Source organism: Mus caroli, unplaced genomic scaffold, assembly GCF_978045245.1.
Source record: "Mus caroli unplaced genomic scaffold, Mus_caroli_1 scaffold_11, whole genome shotgun sequence".
Taxonomy (NCBI): Eukaryota; Metazoa; Chordata; class Mammalia; order Rodentia; family Muridae; genus Mus; species Mus caroli.
The window spans coordinates 122,489,636-122,509,326 of record NW_028227266.1 but is presented as its reverse complement, the minus strand read 5'-3'; the positions used below and the strand labels follow the sequence as shown (position 1 = coordinate 122,509,326).

The window sequence follows — 19,691 nt, the reverse complement described above, 5'->3', positions numbered from 1 at the left end:
TCCCTACTCCTACTCTTCTCTTGGAAATCTTTAGCTTCCCTGTCACTACTGCAGTGATGGCCATGGTGGTGTCATTGTCCTGTGTCCTTCTGAGTCTGCTGTCACTTCCACAATCACTTCTTCCTATTCCCCCTCCATCCCACTCTAATAATGATGATGAAAAACTGATGTTGTATGATCTTTCTGGGAAGACTGAACAAATGCTGTTCATCCTAAATATAGCACCAACATTCTGTCCAAAGCTAACTTGAACCATTCGTTTATTAAGGCTACATACAGGAGCATGGATGATTCAGAGGATGCTGTAGCACAGGAGAAACCCACCCCAGCATAGGCAGTGATGCATAACAGCTACATTCCCAAAGCATTCTACACAACTTGTCTCTTCTCTCCAGCAAAATTAATCTTGGGGAGTGGGCTTGTGAATCTGTTAAGTTTCAGGGGCCTCTTGAGACCTTGTTGGTTTTATTTACCTCCTGAATCTCAATGAACCACCCTCTAGAGGGAAATGTTTCAGTTAGTAGGAAATAGCTATACAATAGGCAAGAAAACTTTACACAAGAGAAGACTTATGAGGTCTAATGTGCAAGAGAGTAGCACAGCTAACCCAAAAATTGTGCCAAATACCTGCTTATATAGCCAGAGAAAGAGTGTGTGTTTGCATCGATCACGACAGTTATTTTGTAATTGAAGTACTGTTGCACCAATAACAGGCTGCCTCCCCTGACAGAGAATATTAATTAATTTTTATTTTATGTACATTGATGTTTTGTCTGCATGCATGTCTGTGTGAGAGTACTGGATCCCCTGGAACGGGGGTTATAGACAGTTATGTCTTGTGCAACATTTTGCAGACTGCCAGCAGTTTAAATAATGACACAGAGAATTCTAATATAGTTTAAAGTTTAGGCCTTTTGCTAGGCAGTCTCCTAACTACCATTTAAACTTAATCTATTCGAGCCTCCAACCCTTTACCTCCCACTCCACTCTGATCCATGTCTGTTCCCTTCTGTGTCTGCTTTCGAGTTTCCTGCTTCAGCTTACCTCCCAGAATCACTCTCAGAAGTTCCACACTGGTACATCCTGCCTCAGCTATTAGCCACCAGATCTTTATTACAACTACTCAGCAGCAAGACAATACAGCTCTAAGATTGCCTTTAGGCAGGCGAGGAAGGACAAACATTTAAAAAATAAAGCCTGTGATGGGCCATAAAATGACAGTACTAAGATCCTGCCAGCACTTACAGTAATCAGCAACTGAAAATACAGGGATACACCTTCACACAGTGTGAATTGAGGTTACCCCAATAGCTATGAAATGCTATGTGAGTGCTTGGAATTTAACCCAGGTCCTCTGGAAGAGTACCCAATGTTCTTAACTGATGAGCCATCTCTCCAACCCCAAGAGGCCTTCTTGGCCAGTAGAGAAAAAGTATTTTCCCTCTGACACAGATGAAAATGGCTGCTAGGATTCAGCCAGGGTTGTGATGGAAAACTGTCCATAGGAAGCTGTTTGAAACAGTCAAGGCTTAAACACTGCCTTCTGCATTAGCGAGATGCTTTGGCCGCAAGTAGTTTTGAGGCAATGCAGCTTCCTCAGAATGTCCATAGCATCTGGGCTAGCATAAGGGAAATCTGTCTGTTTTTTGGCTAATAATCTATATTAAAGAGAATGAGGCATCTGGGGAATGCCTAGTATCTTTTAAATCAGAGACTACTTTACCGGGCATTTAGTGATGTGGTTCACTACCAAGATGTTGACAGCTGTGGAAGTTGGAGAAGTTGGGAGGTAATTTCTTCCCCCTCTCTGAACCTACTTGTCCTGGGAGAGGGAGTTGTGGATTGGGGCCCAGTATTCCTCAGTCCTATCCCTCTTGGCCTTCCAGATTGAGCAGCTAGCCAACCCCAAGGCCTGGATCAATGCAGCCACACAGATCTTCTTCTCACTGGGCTTAGGGTGTGGTGGCCTGATTGCTTTTGCCAGCTACAATGAACCCTCCAACGACTGCCAGAAGCATGCCCTCATTGTGTCTGTCATCAATAGTACTACTGCCATATTTTCCAGTATTGTCACCTTCTCCATCTATGGCTTCAAGGCCACCTTCAACTATGAAAACTGCTTAAACAAGTGAGTCTAAGCTGTCCCTCAGTGCTTCGGGCCTCAAGTGGGAAGGCAAGGCTCCAAAGCTCTGAGCTGAAAGGGTGACTGGGCAGGGCTAGGTTCCCAGAAGTCAAGGGGTAGACAAAAGACACCAACCACTGTTAGGAGCTACAATGTGAGGTTCAGTTCTCCTTTCTCAATTGCCAATGGCTGCCTTAGAAACTGGGGGGCCATAAAGTTACCTGCCTTGCAGGGAATATGCAGTTTAAGGTGACCCTTGCATTGAGCAGAAAAAGGTATTCAGCAAACAGTGCCAGTGCCTTTGGTCCCATTCACCATCTCAAGTGTAACCAAGACCTCTCTAGAGGTCCGAGTCTCAGAGACTACACAGTTTACTGTCTGTGGCTTTCCTTAAACAGAAGACCATCTTTCAGATGTTAAGACGTCCAGTAGGGTGATCACTGACCATAAATAGCTATCTCTACAGTAGACTGAAATTAACAGAAGTCAGTGTGCATTCAAACAATTTGAATATGAATTTAACTTTAAGTGATTTTGAGGTTAATTGGCTACTCAGTGGCATTAGCCATATTAAATGTGATGTTACATTTCTAACACTCTATCCAATTTCATCAGACATTACTGGCCAAGATATTAAACAGCCTCATTATAGGATCAGGGTTCCTATCTTCCATCTCTGCTCAGACCTGAGACTTCTGCACAGGCATCCAGAGTTGTCTACCTCTCAAAGGGTCATTAAGCAAGAATCCCTCTCTTCAATGAGATTCTCAGAGTTATCAGGGCCTTTTAGTCGTGAAGGTAAAGATGGTCTGCTCTGCAGGGTGATTCTGCTGCTGACCAATTCTTTTGACCTTGAAGATGGCTTTCTGACAGCCAGCAACCTGGAGGAGGTGAAGAACTACCTGGCATCTACTTACCCAAACAAGTACAGTGAAGTGTTCCCACACATTAGAAACTGCAGCTTGGAATCAGAGCTGGACACGGTAAGAGGCCTGGGAAGGGTGGGGACTGCCTCTCTCCACAGTTAGTTCATAAGAACCTGCAAGAGCCTCTACGTGGTCCATGAAGATAGGAAACTGGATTGTCTTCCCTGACTCAGTGATAAGGGGGACAGGACTCCTGCTCTCCCAGCTGCTACTTGAGATCATTCTTGTTGGAAAGCTTTCCTGGAGTCTCTGAGTTTTTCTCTCCTTTCCTTCATCTTTTGAAGTTTCAAAACCTCAGAAAAGGCAGAGATGATAAGGTAACACACACACGTGCACATGCCATATTCTCAAATGCTGAAACTTTTGTCATTTAGATACACACACGCACACACACACACACACACACACACACACACACACACACAGCTGAGAGCTGCTTACATTTTGATCCACAGGCACAAGGCAGAGAAGAGAGCTAAACTGGGGTTTTAAAAGCTCAAAGCCTGCTCTCCCCATGACACACCTCCTCCAATGATGTCACACACCCCAATTCTCCACAAACAATTCCACCAACTGAGAACCAAATGTTCAAGTATGTGAGCCTGTAGGGGAGGGGGTCACATATTTGAACATTTTAAGTTAATTTTAAGTTAATTCTGTATTGCCTTTTCTCTCCTTCCCTTATGTTAGGAAATAGAATAACTGTCCCAACGGCATGTTTTGCCCAAGGGCATGGAGCCCAAGCAAAGCCCAAGCAACCATAGACTGACCCTTCCAATTTTTTCACAATGATGAGAAAAATGGCTAACACAGAAGTTTCCATAAAAATACAAGTAACAAAACATATTCGTGATGTGTTGTTTGAATGAGAACAGCCTGCATAGGCTCACATACTTGAATTCCTAGCTGTCTGTCAAATACTTGTGGATCAGGGTGTAAGCTCTCAGTTACTACTGCACCAGTACCATGCCTGCCTGCTGAAATACTCCATGCCATGATACTCATAGACTCTGACCCTCTGGAATGGTGAGCCCCAAATCAAACACTTTCTTTTATGACCTGCCTTGGTCATGGGGGAGAAAAGTAAGCAAAAGTTGGTACTAGAGAGTAGGCTATCACTGTGACAGGTCTGGCCATGCTGGAAGAATGTGGAGGAATGCAGAAGACTGTGGGGCTTTGGACTGGGAAAACTATTAAACTCTGTAAAAGGAGCTCAATCGGCCACCCTAGTAGGTAGGAGCTTGGAAGACAATAAATAGTGCTGAGATCAATGTGAACTATGAAGTCCCAGCTCAAGAATTTTCAGGGGGGGAAACAATACTATTTAGTAACTGGGCAAGAGACCATTATGCTATTTGGCCCATGATGTGGCTGGTTTTTGCCCTTGTCCTAAGAACCTGCCTGAGACTAAATTGAAGAGTTTTGCACTAATTTTGTTGTCAGAGGAGACTTCAAGACATTCTAATATTGACTCTATTGCGTGATTATTAGTGATCATTCTCATGCAGATCTTCAACAAAAATGAACAAGTGGGGCAAAAATTACAAAATGTATAGTTTTCAGAGACAGTATGGCCTTGTCGGAAGAGTGGTGTCAGAGGGAGAAGACTTTGGGGTTTCAAAAACATAGACCATTCCCAGTGTACCTATCTCTGTGTCATGTTTGCAGATCAAAATGTAAACTCTGAGCTCCTGTGGCATGCCTGCCTGCTTCTATGCTGGTCATGGACTCTAACCCACTGCAGCTGTGAGCCTCAAATTAAAATACTTTTATAAGTTGTCCTGGTCACGATGCCTTTTCATAATAATAGAAAAGTATCTAAGACATCATTTTTCAAAGTTTTTGAGCTTTATTATTGAAATTTATTTGTGCTTTATTTATTATAGGCACTTAGAGCTCTAACTTATCCCCACATGACTTATTAGTTTTTTGTTAATTCACGATTTTTCTTTGACCCATTCACCAGTCAGTGATGAATTGTTTAATCTCCTTGAGTTTGTTACTTACTAGAGATGCCAGTTTTCAGTTCTATTGCACAATGGTCAGAGGAGGTGCAGAGTTAGTTCAGTCTTTCTGGATTGGGTAAGATCTGTGTTGCAGGATGTGTCCTATTTTAGAGAAGTTCTCTGTACTGCTAAGTGGAATAGACACATTCTCTGGGGTTTGGGTAAAATATTCTGTAGAATGTTAACATCATTTGATGTATTTTAACATTTAATTCTGACATTATTGAAATCAACTATTAATGGTTTGATGTTAATCTGTCTTTAATTTTAGTATAATTTTTATGAAATTCATTCACCAGAGTTTGGTGCATACATATTTGAGATAATAATGCCTTCTTAATTGCTTCCTTAATTAGAATGAAGTGTACTTCTTTGTCTCCTGACTAGTACTAGTTTGAAGTCTATTTGTCAGACATTAAGATAGCAACACTTGCTTGTTTCTTCATCCCATTTGATTGACATGTCTCTCCCAAATCGCTCCCTGCCTCTTTTATTATTATGTTCATTTTGAGAAGAGTCTTGTAGTCAGTCGAGGCTGGTCTTGTACTGATGATCCTTTTGCCTTCATCCTTCAAGTGGTGGGAATATAGGTGTTCACTAACCTGGCCAGCTATAGTTTCTCTTAAATGTTTATACCCCATTTCCTTTTCTTCATTGCACTAAGACTCCAACAACAATGAAGGTAGAATTGATAGTGGGCTTATTTGTCTCATTTTTTTTAATTTAAATACACTCTTAGATTTTTCTAGAGAATACTCTTCAAGAAGAGGGGCTAGGAAAGGCCTGTGGTTCTGGTTGCCAAAATAAAACAAAACAAACACAATGTACCTTTATTTATCTAATCTAGGCCTAAGTGATGTTGTGGTTTTTTGTTTTTTGTTTTTTGTTTTTTGTTTTTTTTTTTTTTGGTTTTTTGGTTTTTCGAGACAGGGTTTCTCTGTGTAGCCCTGGCTGTCCTGGAACTCACTTTGTAGACCAGGCTGGCCTCGAACTCAGAAATCTGCCTGCCTCTGCCTCCCAAGTGCTGGGATTAAAGGCATGCACCACCACGCCCGGCTTAATGTTGTGTTTTCAGATCTATGGATGATGTTTCTTATAACTTTGGAAAACTCAAACCTGTTATCTCTTAAGCATGCTTCTTATTCTTTTTTTTTTCTTTGGAACTTTGTATCTTAAAGTTTTGAATACTATTATAGAAGCCTCTTATCTTCATTATTTTGACCCACCTTTTCAGGTTAGTTGTATTGACTTTTGTTTATTTATTATAGATTTATTTTCCTGAATTTGTCTTAGATACAAGCGGATATATGTATCTTCCAAGTCACTATTTTTCTTAACAGCATCAAATCTTGTAGTTAACTCTCAATTAAATATTACAGCAATTTCACATTGGTTCATAAAATATAGGAGCTAGCTCTTTGAAGGCGGTGAGGGAAGAGGGCCCATATTTGCCATACATGTTGTAGTGAGAACAAAGGGTGTGGTTAAAATGAAGATTAAGGGTTAAGACAACAAATTCTGGAACACTAAGGTGAATAGGAGAGCTTCTGGATGGGTATGCGATAACCGAGCTAGACAATAAAAGCGCAGGGTTCTTGGTCAGAGACAGCTATAGGCTGCCCGCTCCAAAGTCCTCAGGGAACACAGGTAAAGCAGTATTATTCTTTCATATATCTTCTAGTGAAGCTAATTATAACTAAATTACAAGCACAGATGGCTTCTCATAACAAGATTCTGTCTAGACCGATGTCATAGTTAACTCTCTGCCATGGTAAAGCTACAAGTTTATATGTAGATGTGAGAACACAGCTGGGTCTAGTTAACAGCACTTGACATATCTGCAAAGTCCAAAGGTAGACAATACAAGCTTAATAATAGCAGAAAGTCAAGGTCCGTAACAAAACTAGAGCCAGAGATGAGCATACACATACATGTGGGGGCCCATGATAACCCAGAGAATTAGCTAATATCAACAGATAGTCTTTATTCACCTGCCATTTTCTTATATATATATGTGTGTGAGTGTGTATAATGTGTTCAGCAGTGCTCTTAACTGCTGAGTCATCTCTCCAGCCCAAAATACTTCTTAATAAAGGCTGCACCTTTAATTTTCATTTGCAAGAGACAATGAACTGAGAGCCACTACCTTAGACTAATCTTTAGTGATTCTGAGTGTCCAGCATCTTAGGACCTGGGTAAATTCTGAGTATAAAAGATAGACCCACCCCCAAAAAACTCTGTAGCAATAGTAGTAAGAATAGATTTTATTACTTTAAAGTTGTATGCATCCTCATAATCAACACCATTGGTATGCGATTGGGCTGACCTAAATTCTTATACCAGTCAATCAGGTTACCATAACAAAATGTCAGAGATTGGGTGGCTAAACCAACCGATATTTCTTTCTCATAATTCTAGAGACTGGTTTCTGGTGAAAGTTTGTTTCTAGGATCAGTGATATTACTTTGTTATCTTACTGGACTGGAATTCCACCCTTGAAGACTTTCCTAACTTTAGTGATTCCCCCTAAAGGTCTACTCTGAATGTAGTCGCTTTGAGGGTAGAAGTTTCAACATTACAAATCTAGTTCATAACACCTCTCAGTCTGAGAAACATATCCATTTGAAGAGAGGAATGTGCTAGGTGTTTGCATTCTTACTCATGGCGATTCACCTTTTTGCAGCTTTGTAAGCTTCTAGTGAATTTGTGGCTTATGGTTAGTCTAAACCCACCCACTCAGGACCCTTCACTGGTGTCAAAAAACATTTGACTTTAGGCAGAAGTAACAGGCTCAGCTTCCACAGCAGGTTACAAACAGGAATGTGGCCACCAAGGAACCCTACCAGGTCACACCCACCACACAGGGCCCATCACACTTTCTCAGTTCTGGCACTGGAAACAAAGACTCAAATACAATTTTGTAATATTTTATCTAAAATGTAAGAGGGATAGGAAGGGGGAATGCAGGGTTCATCACGTGTGTGTGTGTGTGTGTGTGTGTGTGTGTTGGCTAGCTTTTTTGAGCCAGTATAGTTGATTCTCAGGACCTTGGAGCTGGCCACACAATGAACCTGTTTCCTTTACTTCAGCCCAGGTCCTGACACTGAACACATTTGTTAAAAAGACTATCAAGGTAATAACTACTATCATTTTACCACTCTCAGGCTGTCCAGGGCACAGGCCTGGCCTTCATCGTCTACACTGAGGCCATTAAAAACATGGAAGTTTCCCAGCTCTGGTCAGTGCTCTACTTCTTCATGTTGCTAACACTAGGTATGGGAAGCATGGTGGGGACAGGAACGGCCATCCTCACCCCTCTGACTGACAGCAAGGTCATCTCCAGCTACCTGCCCAAGGAGGCCATTTCAGGTCAGGACACACTGCTGAGGAGGGAGGGTATGGGTGGGCAGGGAAATGTAATGCAATCGGCAGAATGGTTTCCTCAAGAACCTTGTGCTTCTAAGCCAACTCCAGAAGCAGGCTCTAGGAGTCTAACTGTGTTCCTGTACTGTGCCCTACTCAGCCCTGGAGATGGACTAGAAACATACCCCATCGCAGGGAAGTGAGGTGGTCAGTCAGCCCACCCTTGGGCAAAGGCTAACTCCCCAGCCTGCACTCAGGTCTCCAGACTTTGAGAGCTTCCATCTGTTTTTGTTTTAATTGAAGGATAACAGTCATCAACTGTCCATTTCCTAAGGTGAGTGTATGTCCTGTTCCCAGGCCAGGAGCTCCTTCCACAAACTGTCCATTTCCTAAGGTGATGTCCTGTTCCCAGGCCAGGCGCTCCTTCCACATACTCTCCAGGCAACAAGCCCCCGATCAGATCACCCTTTTCTGACTGCTAATGCTACTTGTGTTTGCCTCTGCTCTTGAAAGGTCATTTACAAAGATATTGTAGGCCTGCTGTCAACACTCAAAACCTGTCAGTGAGCTAGCTGCACTGTGCAATTGTCAACCCCTGATCCTGTCTGATAAATCATTCATTGTGAGAGCACATACCACTTCCTCATGCATTTTGACTGTGAGGTTATTAGTAAAGCCTTTCTCATGATGGCTACCATTAACTTCACTCTCATGCACCCAACCAGGGTCATGAGAATTCTGTGGCCAGACACCTCTGCCTCTGATGATTCTGTAACTCCATATCCAAGATGGGTAAAACAAGATAGGTAAAACAAGATGGGTAAAACAAGATGGGTAAAACAAGATGGGTAATCCAATCTTTGTGTTCTGACTACTCAAAGAAAGCTACACTCTCTTTACTCAGACCTTCCTAGCACTTGGCATCCTTCCCGGGACGGGGTCTCTGCAGCCCAGTTGTATATACTGTCCCCAGTTCCTTTTTCCATGAGCTGACATCCCCTACAGAGCAGCTCCTATAGCTCATGTCGGTGAACCTACCCTTTAAAGTACACCTAGGGACCTGTAGCTCCTGCTGGCAAATAATGTGAGATGAGAGTAGGGAGACTCAGAGAGATGAGCAGTGATCTTGTCTTCCAGGTTTGGTATGCCTCATCAACTGTACCATTGGCATGGTGTTCACCATGGAGGCTGGGAACTACTGGTTTGACCTATTCAATGACTATACAGCCACGCTGTCTCTGCTGCTCATTGTGCTGGTAGAGATCATAGCTGTGTGCTATGTGTATGGGCTGAAGAGGTAAGACCTCAGACCCTGCCTTCTACATGGGGTAGCTAAGCTGCAGGGCCACACTTATAAGAAAACCATCCTTCCTCAATAGGCATGTCCCTTTTAGATGCCTCTTTGCCTTCAGATCTCATTCATCTCTTGCTTCCTCAGCTGGCCTGCATCCAACAGCCTTTTTCTATTTCCTGTTTTACACTTTTTATCATGGCATGCTTTCTGATCAGGGACTCAACCTCCAGGTTTAGATACTTTGATCACTGGGGATTTTCAAGAACCCTGTCCAACACTGGGATGTTTTTAGTCTTCCAAGTGATGACGTATGCATCGGAGCCAAAAATGTCACATAGAGTTTTCAAACTGGTAGCCAATGAAATGAAGATTACAGGAACTCCTTCATTAGGGGTCTGGCTAAAGTCTGGGAGAAAGTGTAATAATTGATATTTCTAGCACTTTCCTTGGTATTCCGGGGACCACATGCTGAGAACCACTAGTCTAGGATCTTGTTCTTTTAGTCATCCTGTGAGGAGGGGAAGAGAGAGCCCTTCACAACCTCCTCTCTACTGCTCCACTCTACTTGCTCTTCCAAACACAAAGTGCCTGTTCTGAGGCCATCTCAAGGAGGAGCAGAGAATACTTGGACTCATCATCACTAATGGACAGAGTGGGTGGGTGGGCAGAGTGGCAATGTCACCATAGCCCTGTGGACTGAGGGGACTGGCATCCTCCTCCACCATGCACCCTGGCTCCATCTTCTCTAGGAATTACCCTCAGGTCCACATCAGGAACCTTCCTCTGAAGGCCAACAGTGGGGAGATGCCATGATCCCTTCCTTCTTGGTCATTCTCCTCTTAGGCAGCCTCAGCCCTTTTCTCTTTTCCTCAACACCTCCCCCAGGAAAGGAAGGAATCAGACAGGTTCAGGGTCACACTCAAAGATCACTGGTAACCAGAATAGCATCTTCCTAAGTGCAGAGAGTATGGATCTGGAGCCCCTCCCTCCAGGCTTTCTCCCTGTGGTCCAAACAGATTTGAAAGTGACCTTCGGGCCATGACTGGCTGCACCCTCAACTGGTACTGGAAGATCATGTGGGCGTTTGTGAGTCCACTGCTCATCGTCGGCCTCTTTATCTTCTACTTGAGTGACTACATCCTCACGGGAACGCTGCAGTACCAAGCCTGGGATGCTACTCAGGTATGTGATGTCCCTGCAGGGCTGAGGAACAGAGCAGAGCCAACAGTGTCACTCCAGAACACAGCCCTTCAGTTTCTGACACAGGAACCATTGCTGTGCTGTGTGTGTGGTGGTGGTGGTGTTAACAGGTGACAGATAGCATGGGAGCTTCATCAACATGTTACAGATGCTCAATCTACAGCAGACTGGTCTCTTGAGTTTTCAACCACGATGTGTAAAGACCATAAAAGTTACCTCCACAGCATCCCAGTGGAACTTCCCCTAGACAATGAGGACATCCCTGAATGAGTAATGGTTCTTCCTTTGTAAGAGCTTCACCTAAGAGCTTTACATGTGGAAATAGTGCTCTCTATGGGTAAAAGAGAAAAGGTGGGAGTGCTTTTGTGCATGCTTGCTGTAAAATTAATGTAGGGTGGGTAAGGTGTGTGTGTGGCTGACCTACAGGTCCATTCCTTCCCATGTTACTTTTATTATTTCACTGACCAAAATCCTGACATAATAAATGCAGAGAGAAAATCTTGGGTCATAGTTTCAGAAAGTTCAATCCATGATATCTTGGCCTTATTCGTTGGGCAGAGTGTCATGCCAACAAGAGTGTGAAGCAGCCTTTTTCTTCACTTCCTGATAGAAAACAGGGGAAGCCTCCAGACACCAGATAACCCAAGAATCAGTCCCCAATAACATGTTTCTCCAGATAGAGCTTACTTCCTATCATTTCCAGAACCTAAGTGGAAGCTAGCAGCTGGAGAAAAAGCACCTGAGTCTGGAGGGAAGTGTTTCATATTCAAACCTAAACACCGACTCCTACCATTTCTCTTCCTTGTCTGGAACAGAGGCTGGAGTTGCCTCAGCTAGTGAAGGCTTCTCCTGTCTTTTTTTTTTGCAGGGCCACGTGGTGATTAAGGATTATCCTACATACGCACTAGCTGTCATTGGGCTTCTGGTAGCCTCCTCCACCATGTGCATCCCTCTGGTAGCCCTGGGGACTTTTGTCACACGCCACTTCAAGAGCAGAGAACAGTTTCCTGCAGCCTGAGAACTGGAAATCCCACAGACTTCCTGTCAGTCATTCACTGTTTCACAGCCACTCCCTATATATATCCAGCAGTGGGAGTTCTACAGCTGCTTTTTAAAGCCACAAGTATTTTCTGCTTCCTGAATCTGCAAGGAAAATTGAATTCTCTGTATTAAATTGTAGGCTGACAGAAACCTAACTCTGACCGTTAGGCTTTGACCCTTTTGTTTTTGTTTTCAAGACAGGGTTTCTCTGTGTAGCCCTGGCTGTCCTGGAACTCACTCTGTAGATCAGACTGACGCTGAACTCAGATCTACATGCATCCCAAGTGCTGGGAATAAAGGTGTGCACCACCACTTCCCAACAGCTTTTATTCCTCCTCTTCCATGACATATTACTTTTGTTGTTAGGATTTATACCATTTGTATTATACAGATCAAAAATTATATCTATTATGAGCATTTTGATCTTTAGCTCTCATTCTTTACACACCACTATTACAGTCATGATATGCTAGACCACAAATTTACCTCTAACATTGCTTTTTTTGGTTGAGGTAGAGTCTTGTATATATGGACCTCCGGTTGGTCTGGACCTATGCATCCCAGGTTAGGCTAGAACCTGTGGTCCTCTAGCCATGGCCTCCCCAAACTAGCACAACAGGTCATGTGCCACCAGGCCAGGTATATACGTTTTAGAACAGTAATTATCCTTTTATTTTTGTTTAAGCCATTCCTTTGCAGAGGGGGTGGGTAAATGGGGAGGGAGCAGACGATGCCAGCCTGGGTTCAAACACTCTCTTACTTCACCCATCCAGTATTTCTTGAAGGGTATTTTTTAATGATTAATTTTCTCTGCTTTTTCTTATCTAGCGAAGTGTTTTGCTTCATCATTGAAATGAAACTTTACAGCATATTGTATTCTTGACTGGCAGGTTTCTTTCTTTTGGCAGTCTGAATGTACAGATAAATCCATTTTTTACAGTCTAATGGATATTCCTTTATATGTGACTAGACTCTTGCTCATAGAGAAGGGGGAAATGAGCTGTAGACCAAACAATACAAAATAGAGATGTGGGGGGGAAACCTGGAGTGCTATATGCAACACAAAACTGTTAGGATTTTTTTTTTAACTAAATCTGATTTTACTGTTAACAAAAACTGTGTGGGATGACGCATTAATGCCCTGGTGTACTACACATTTATTACGTAACCTCTTCTAACTATGTTGTGAACCTCAAATACAATACATCTTAAGACTGGGACTTTGCAATCTGGTTCTTGCTGACAAGATACCCACATGTTACAGAATGGTAGCTGTTAGATCAGTTTAAGTTTTTAGGTATATAAGGTGATATGTGAAGATGCCAGGAGCAAATTCAACCTTACAGTTACCTGTCATACCGGGATCTAGCTGGGATTCTTTGAGCACATACACATATTGATTGAGAATCAGAGTTTTGATTTTCAACTCACACTGCCCTAGACTTGTCCAAAATGAGCTCTACAGAAAAATTGTGTCATTTCTGAGCAAAGGCTTCTCTCTGTCAGGAAAACTGAGAATGTCCCAAGAGAAGTTAGCTTCACTGTTGTGAGAACCAAAGTATAGCTAGGGAGCAGAGCTGCAGCCAACTCTGCAGGGTACACAGGAAGGAGGAGAAATCTTATAAATTAAAAACAAAAAACAGTCATTGAGAATTTAAGGGTCACTTGACATCACATAGCAGGCTGACCTCTCGGTCTATTACCCAAAATTGATCATGGATAGAATGAGACCTGAAAGTGACAACTGTCAAAACTTGTCCTTGGAAGTGAGCACAGAAGAAAATACATACCATTTTCCCATTCATCGGTTGCAATCTGTAGCAATTACTCACCCATACTTCCTTATCACCCTGCAACCTATATCTCTTTGAAACAAATTATAATTTGAAAGCACAGATACTTTTATGGATATTAAACATCACTAAATGTTATATATTACTAAATGTTGTCTTAGCCTTATCTATAAAAAAAAAGCTATAAAAAGTGTCTAAGATAATTACTAGAAAACAGTTTAGAAGCTATTTACCTTGTTTACTTATAGTGACTAGTATTTCTATAATGATCAAACACTGCTTTAAGATTAAAAAAAAAACATGATAAAAACAGAGAAACAGTACCAACAGCGGTTAGAAAAGAATATGGCATTTTATTTTTGCATATGGATGTACAGTAAATGAGTTAAACAAGATCACCGCAGGGCTCTCAAACACTGATCACTTGCAGCCTAACCCTCTGACATTAGTCCTTGCAAAGCAGCCACACTAGTGGTTCAGATTTGGTGTTTGCTGTAGCTGTTGACATGAAGTGCTTACTGTAAAACGCCCAGTAGCTTTTGAGTAATATATTACAGTAGACACAGCTGGGCTTCAATGTTCCATCTTTGGAACAAACTATGCTTATTTACAAGTCAGAACAGGTGGCTCTATTTACTTACTCTATTGTGAGTTTTAATGACTGATTTTAAGCTACACAGAATTTTCCCAGAGTTTCTAAAAGCAATAACCCTTATTGTTTATAAAAGATAATGTTGAAAAAAGGTAATGTTAAAGGCGCTTTTAGAAATATTTATGGATAACATAAGGTACTATTAGAAAACCTACATATTTTAAAGCAAAACACTGATGTACCATCGCAGTGTTTAACTGAATTGTTTTAAGATAGTGCAATGATACTACCTTAGATACTGTTCTAATATCTAAACCTCATAATTACAATTTTAATATAGAACCTGTCTTACAACTATGCACAGCTTCTGAAGCGTAGTTTTCTGTCTGTTTTATGCATAAATTAAAGTTGGTCCTTGATTTGGAGAACTATGGCTACCTGGAAGCACTAAATTTCAGACACTATTGACAGCCAACATAAACCTTGACAGGGTGATAAAGCCAGAGTGCCATGCATGGAAAAGCCACTGCTACCCCAAGTGAGAATCAAATCTAGCACAAGACCTTCTCTGAGGCCTGCATGTCTCAATGAGGAACCAATAATAAAAAATCCTACAAGCTAGGAGAGGAAGCAGCTGGCCAGTCTAGTGTATTTTCCACAATGGAGCAGTTCTTAAAAAGAGGCGACTTTGGACCTTTAGCATAAGAGACAGACTTTACATTCTTTGATTTCATTTATACCTTTTAAAAAAGATAAACTATATCTGAACTTTTCATGACATTTACGCTGCTCGGGCACTACAGCAGCTCAAGCTGGCTGAAGCCAAGTGGCAGCTACTAGAAACTTTAAATGACTCTAGATCCCATTCTCCTCTTCCTTACAATTGTGAAATTACAATTTAGCAAACTGACCTTTAAGAGACACTCTATAAGCATAGTAGAATTTGCATATTATTAAACTCTTAAGAAAAGCCCAAAGATACATGGAAAATATGCTTGCTAACAGTGACTGCTTTACAATGGCAATAATGAAACAGAGCTAGAAAAATAATTTGTTTTAAATAATGTGAAAGAAGTTGAATTTTTTAAAATATATTACTTATCTGTGAACTTCTGACTTGACAGTGAATAGATTTCTTCTGTTCTGTGAGCTGAATTTAAGCTACATTTTAATTATACTATAGCTTCAAATCATAAATATAACCATTCCAACAGTAACGAGATCATCAAAGCGGTAATATCAGATTAATTCTAAGACATCACCCAGCCCAAACCACAGGAGGTACTTTTGGATAAAGGCTTTAAGAAGACCTTGGGCTCATGTGGAAAGCAGGTCAGTAAAGACTCCAGTTCTGCATCATGGAGTCTTCCAAGCCAAGCCGCTTTCCACAAACACAAATTCAGTCTATCTTTTCTTTCTGGACCAGTCTGGGAGCATCAACAAAATCTTTGCCATTGTAAAGAATAATAAAAAATGTTCCAATGCTTGCAACTCCCCAGAAGAGGACATATGCCAGTGTTTCTGTCCAAGTGTCACCTGTTGATGTTAAAAACAAAGATAATACATCATTTGTTGATACCAGACCTAGTGATCAGTTGTATAGCACAATTTCACACTAAAGTTTATTAGCATGTCCACAGGAAAAATATAACATCTTAAGTTTTAAACCAGGTGTCTCAATTCTGCAGGCTCAGTAAACCATCATCTGTGGTAAGAACTTGTTGGCTCTGTGACAAGTTCCCAGCAATACTGAGGCTACTGACAGATGCCACACTGTGGGAACTGCACTACTCTCTTTCAAACTGCCACACAAATCATAATTATCATTGCGATTAAATGCTTTAGTAGCACAAGCAATTACTACTAACAATTTAATCATAGTTCTACAATCAATGCAATATTATCAAAACACCTATACAAAACACACTTTACAGAATGTATATTTTTAAACTCAATCATAACATATTAAAACAGCATTTAACACAACACTGCTGGTTGAGTTCATAAAGGTTAGCAGCACCCATGAAGCAAAGACCTATTTCATTTTTCTCTTTGAACAGCTAAGCCTCGGCTCACTTTTCTCCTGCATCTGCCTCAAGTGTGGAAAAACACATGCAGAGTCAAATGGCCAATAAGATCGTTCAAGGAAAAAGAAGCCAGACCACATCAGAGGCTGTGATGCATCTATGTTCCCTCCTGAAAAAACACAGCAAGGGCTGGAAATCAGCAACCCCTATCCGCAAGCATTAACTGACAGGACACTATCCATAGAATTCGGTATTATTTTTACTCAAAATTATCCCTAAATTTGCAACATTATCAGTTTTCAAAGCTTTGAGTTTTAAAAGTTGTTATGCAGAGACAACTTATTGTTTGTTTGGGGAGTTGTTCTGGTTTGATTTCTACTTCAGTGAATATCATAACCAAAAGCACCTTGGGAGAGGAAAGGTGTTATCTGGCCTCTACTTTACAGTCTATCACTGAAGGAAGCCAAGGCAGAAACCTGAACTGAAGCAGAGACCATTGAGGAACACTGCTTAACTGACTGCTCTCCGTGGCTTGCTAGCTTGCATTCTTACATAATCCAGGAGCACTTGCTCAGAGCTGGTGCTGCCCAGTGTGCTAGGCCTCCTCATCAATCATTAATCCAAAAAATGCCCCCAGAGACTTGCCTACAGGACAATCTTGTGGAGGCATATTTTTCAAGGGAATAAAGTTCCCTCTTCCCAAAAGATTTTAGCTTGTGTCAAGTTAGGGGAAAAACAAATCAGGACAGGACTGAAGCAGGACCAAGCACTCCAAGAAAAGAGCTTCCTATAAGCTGCTGGACACGCCCCAGAGGAACTCTCTACTCACACAGGCCTTATCCCTGCAGAAGCTCTTTAACCTATAGTGATCACAGAAAACCAAACAAACCCATCCAACAGGGAGTGGCTCCCAGGGAACAAGCACCCACTGTGCAGTGTTATAGACCCAAGTCAAAGATCCAGGGAGTGACTAAAACCAACTGTTGGCCTCAGAGAAACCAGCACATGCTGCCTGGATTTGTCCTTTTTTCTCCCTGCCATAGTACCTGACACAGATTCATAACCATACCTCAAGTAATTCCTAAACCCTTTTCTGTTTTTACTGTAGGTAAGAATGGGTTCTGAAGTTTTAGAAGGTCAAAGGATACACTAGAGACTACATGCAATAAAGATAATACTGTCTACTGTCTGGCTCTTTACACTAGTTTGCTAACTAGGATGGCAAGTTATGTTTTTTCCCCTCTATACAGTCAACACTGTAGTATTTTATGGAACCATGTGGTGATTGTTTACAGTGCTAACTCTTTTGAGGGCAGAGATGTATGGCACTGAACCTCTTAAGAAGTACAGGCTGATGGTAGTAGAGACGAGGATGATGGTGGTATGATGCCAATCCCTAACTCAGAAAACACCTGAGGGCTTACTATAAAAGCCCAGACATAGTAGACAAAACAATGAACAAAATAGTCTCTGCCTCAAATGGTGAAGACAAGTGAGAAAATCATCCTGTGCAGAAAAATACATAGATCACCAGGAGGGGATTCTGAGTTCAATGGAAGACCAGTACAAGGAGTGCTATGGAAAGCCAAGAGTCTACATGGAGAACAAGAGGGTATGGGGGCCCCTCAACATGGTGCTTTACAGACAAGTTTCAGGACAGCCAGGGATAACCAGAGACCCAGTCTTAAGAACCAAAACAAATATCAAAATATTCTGAATGGGACCAGAAAATGGCTTAGTGGATAAAGGCACTTGTCACACAGGCAAAGGTAACCTGAGTTTGATCCTAGAACTACTGTACAAGCAGAGACCCAACTCTGCAGAAGTTGTTCTCTGACCTCTACATATGCACCTCTGCAAGCATTGCCTTACACAAGCAACATACTCATGCAAATCATAATTAAAAATATTATGAAGGGTTAGCTTATTTCTAGCAGGCAGAATGACAATTTTCATTTTGTCTAGTTATGTTCTCTATAATTATTATATATTACTTGGGTAACAAGAAAAAAATTATAAAAACCTTAAGTTAAAAAACAGATCCAGCCAAATGGCTTAGTAGCTAAAGGTTCTTGTTTTGCATGCCTAGTAACCTGAGTTTGACCCCTGTATGTAAAAATGGGAGAACTAATTCCACAAAGTTGTCCTCTCACCTCTATATGTGCACCCCTCATGTGATTATAGTAATTAAAGGTACTGGGGGAGATAAGAATCACTAAAACACTTTGTTTGAGAATGCCATAATGATATCAAATAGCCTGTATGTTAATTTAAAATAAAAGAAAGAAAATGAGATTCTAAACAAAGAATTACCACTACCACTAACTAATAACAATGACAACAACAGAAAACTAGTAGGAATTAAAGATGTATCTTAGTGCACAATGATGCCTAGCACTACACACATATAAAATAAAATCCAATTATCAAACTACTTATTAAGCTTAATAAGTAAACAGCTAGTGCTGAGTGTACGCAAGACTCAAATGCATTATATAAAGGCAAGCACCGTGGCATACACCCTTAATCACAGCACTTGGGGGCAGAGGTGGGTAGATTTTTTTAGTTCAAGGCCAGCTTGTTCTACATAGAAAATTCCAAGCCAGATGGAGATACACAGTAAGATCCCATATCAAATGGAAAAAGGAAGAAACAGAAGAATATGAAACAAGAGTCCACTTACCAGCCATAAGCAAACAGATGATGCACATGGAAAAGGCAACAACCATGATGATAGGCAACTGAAAAATATAATGGAAAAACACAGGTGTTAGGAATAATCAGTGGTTATAAAATCATCCAGGTCCACTTAAGTCTGGAAAAGTCCAAAACTTCTGCAGGCTCAAATACACAATTTTTTTTTGCCCCCCTTTGGGGGGATGGGGTTCCATATTTTTAAACCAAACACCACTATTTATGGCTTCAATCACAGTGACAAAAGTCTTCATACTGATAAAGTTATGAGATCTAAGGAAGGATGCTTCTGCTCCAAACTTGGCCAAATACTGTATAGGACAACAGATCTCTCCCATCCAGGACACTTTACCATCAGGTATAAGGCCCTAGAGAAGCTGCAAAGCCTTGTAAATACAGGAACAAAGAGATGCAAAGTATCCCAGACACATTTTGCCTTTCATTTATAAATTTATTTCTAGCAATTCCCTGGTCACAAGAGGATTGAAGTTCTAAAAAAAGAACTGTGTTCGTTCACAAAAAGGATATATGGTAGAGTCATGAAAGAAAGCAGATATACAAAGTTATTTTTTCTGTACTCTATAGTCTTCTCTTCAGGAAGGAAATATACATTCAGGGCTGGAGAGATGGCTC

General features: G+C 41.3%; 2 protein-coding genes across 3 annotated transcripts in view; one reads left to right on the top strand and one right to left on the bottom strand.

Moving 5' to 3' along the window:
- Positions 1 to 13,976, top strand: part of LOC110301303 (sodium- and chloride-dependent transporter XTRP3B) — a 37,936-nt gene extending 23,960 nt beyond the window's left edge. Inside the window, exons 6-11 of the mRNA XM_021171714.3 lie at positions 1,887 to 2,128; positions 2,943 to 3,105; positions 8,219 to 8,423; positions 9,555 to 9,714; positions 10,728 to 10,893; positions 11,780 to 13,976. Of these exons, the coding sequence (XP_021027373.1) occupies positions 1,887 to 2,128; positions 2,943 to 3,105; positions 8,219 to 8,423; positions 9,555 to 9,714; positions 10,728 to 10,893; positions 11,780 to 11,929 (1,086 nt within the window). The 3' untranslated portion in view covers positions 11,930 to 13,976. The remainder of the gene's footprint in view (positions 1 to 1,886; positions 2,129 to 2,942; positions 3,106 to 8,218; positions 8,424 to 9,554; positions 9,715 to 10,727; positions 10,894 to 11,779) is intronic.
- Positions 13,977 to 14,078: 102 nt separating this feature from the next.
- Sacm1l (SAC1 like phosphatidylinositide phosphatase) overlaps positions 14,079 to 19,691 on the bottom strand; it is a 63,316-nt gene continuing 57,703 nt past the window's right edge. For both annotated transcript variants that reach the window (XM_029481841.2, XM_085828223.1), the window contains 2 exons: positions 19,048 to 19,105; positions 14,079 to 15,873 (listed from right to left, as the gene is read on the bottom strand). In XM_029481841.2, coding sequence (XP_029337701.1) covers positions 15,737 to 15,873; positions 19,048 to 19,105 — 195 coding nt within the window. In that variant the 3' untranslated portion in view covers positions 14,079 to 15,736. The remainder of the gene's footprint in view (positions 15,874 to 19,047; positions 19,106 to 19,691) is intronic.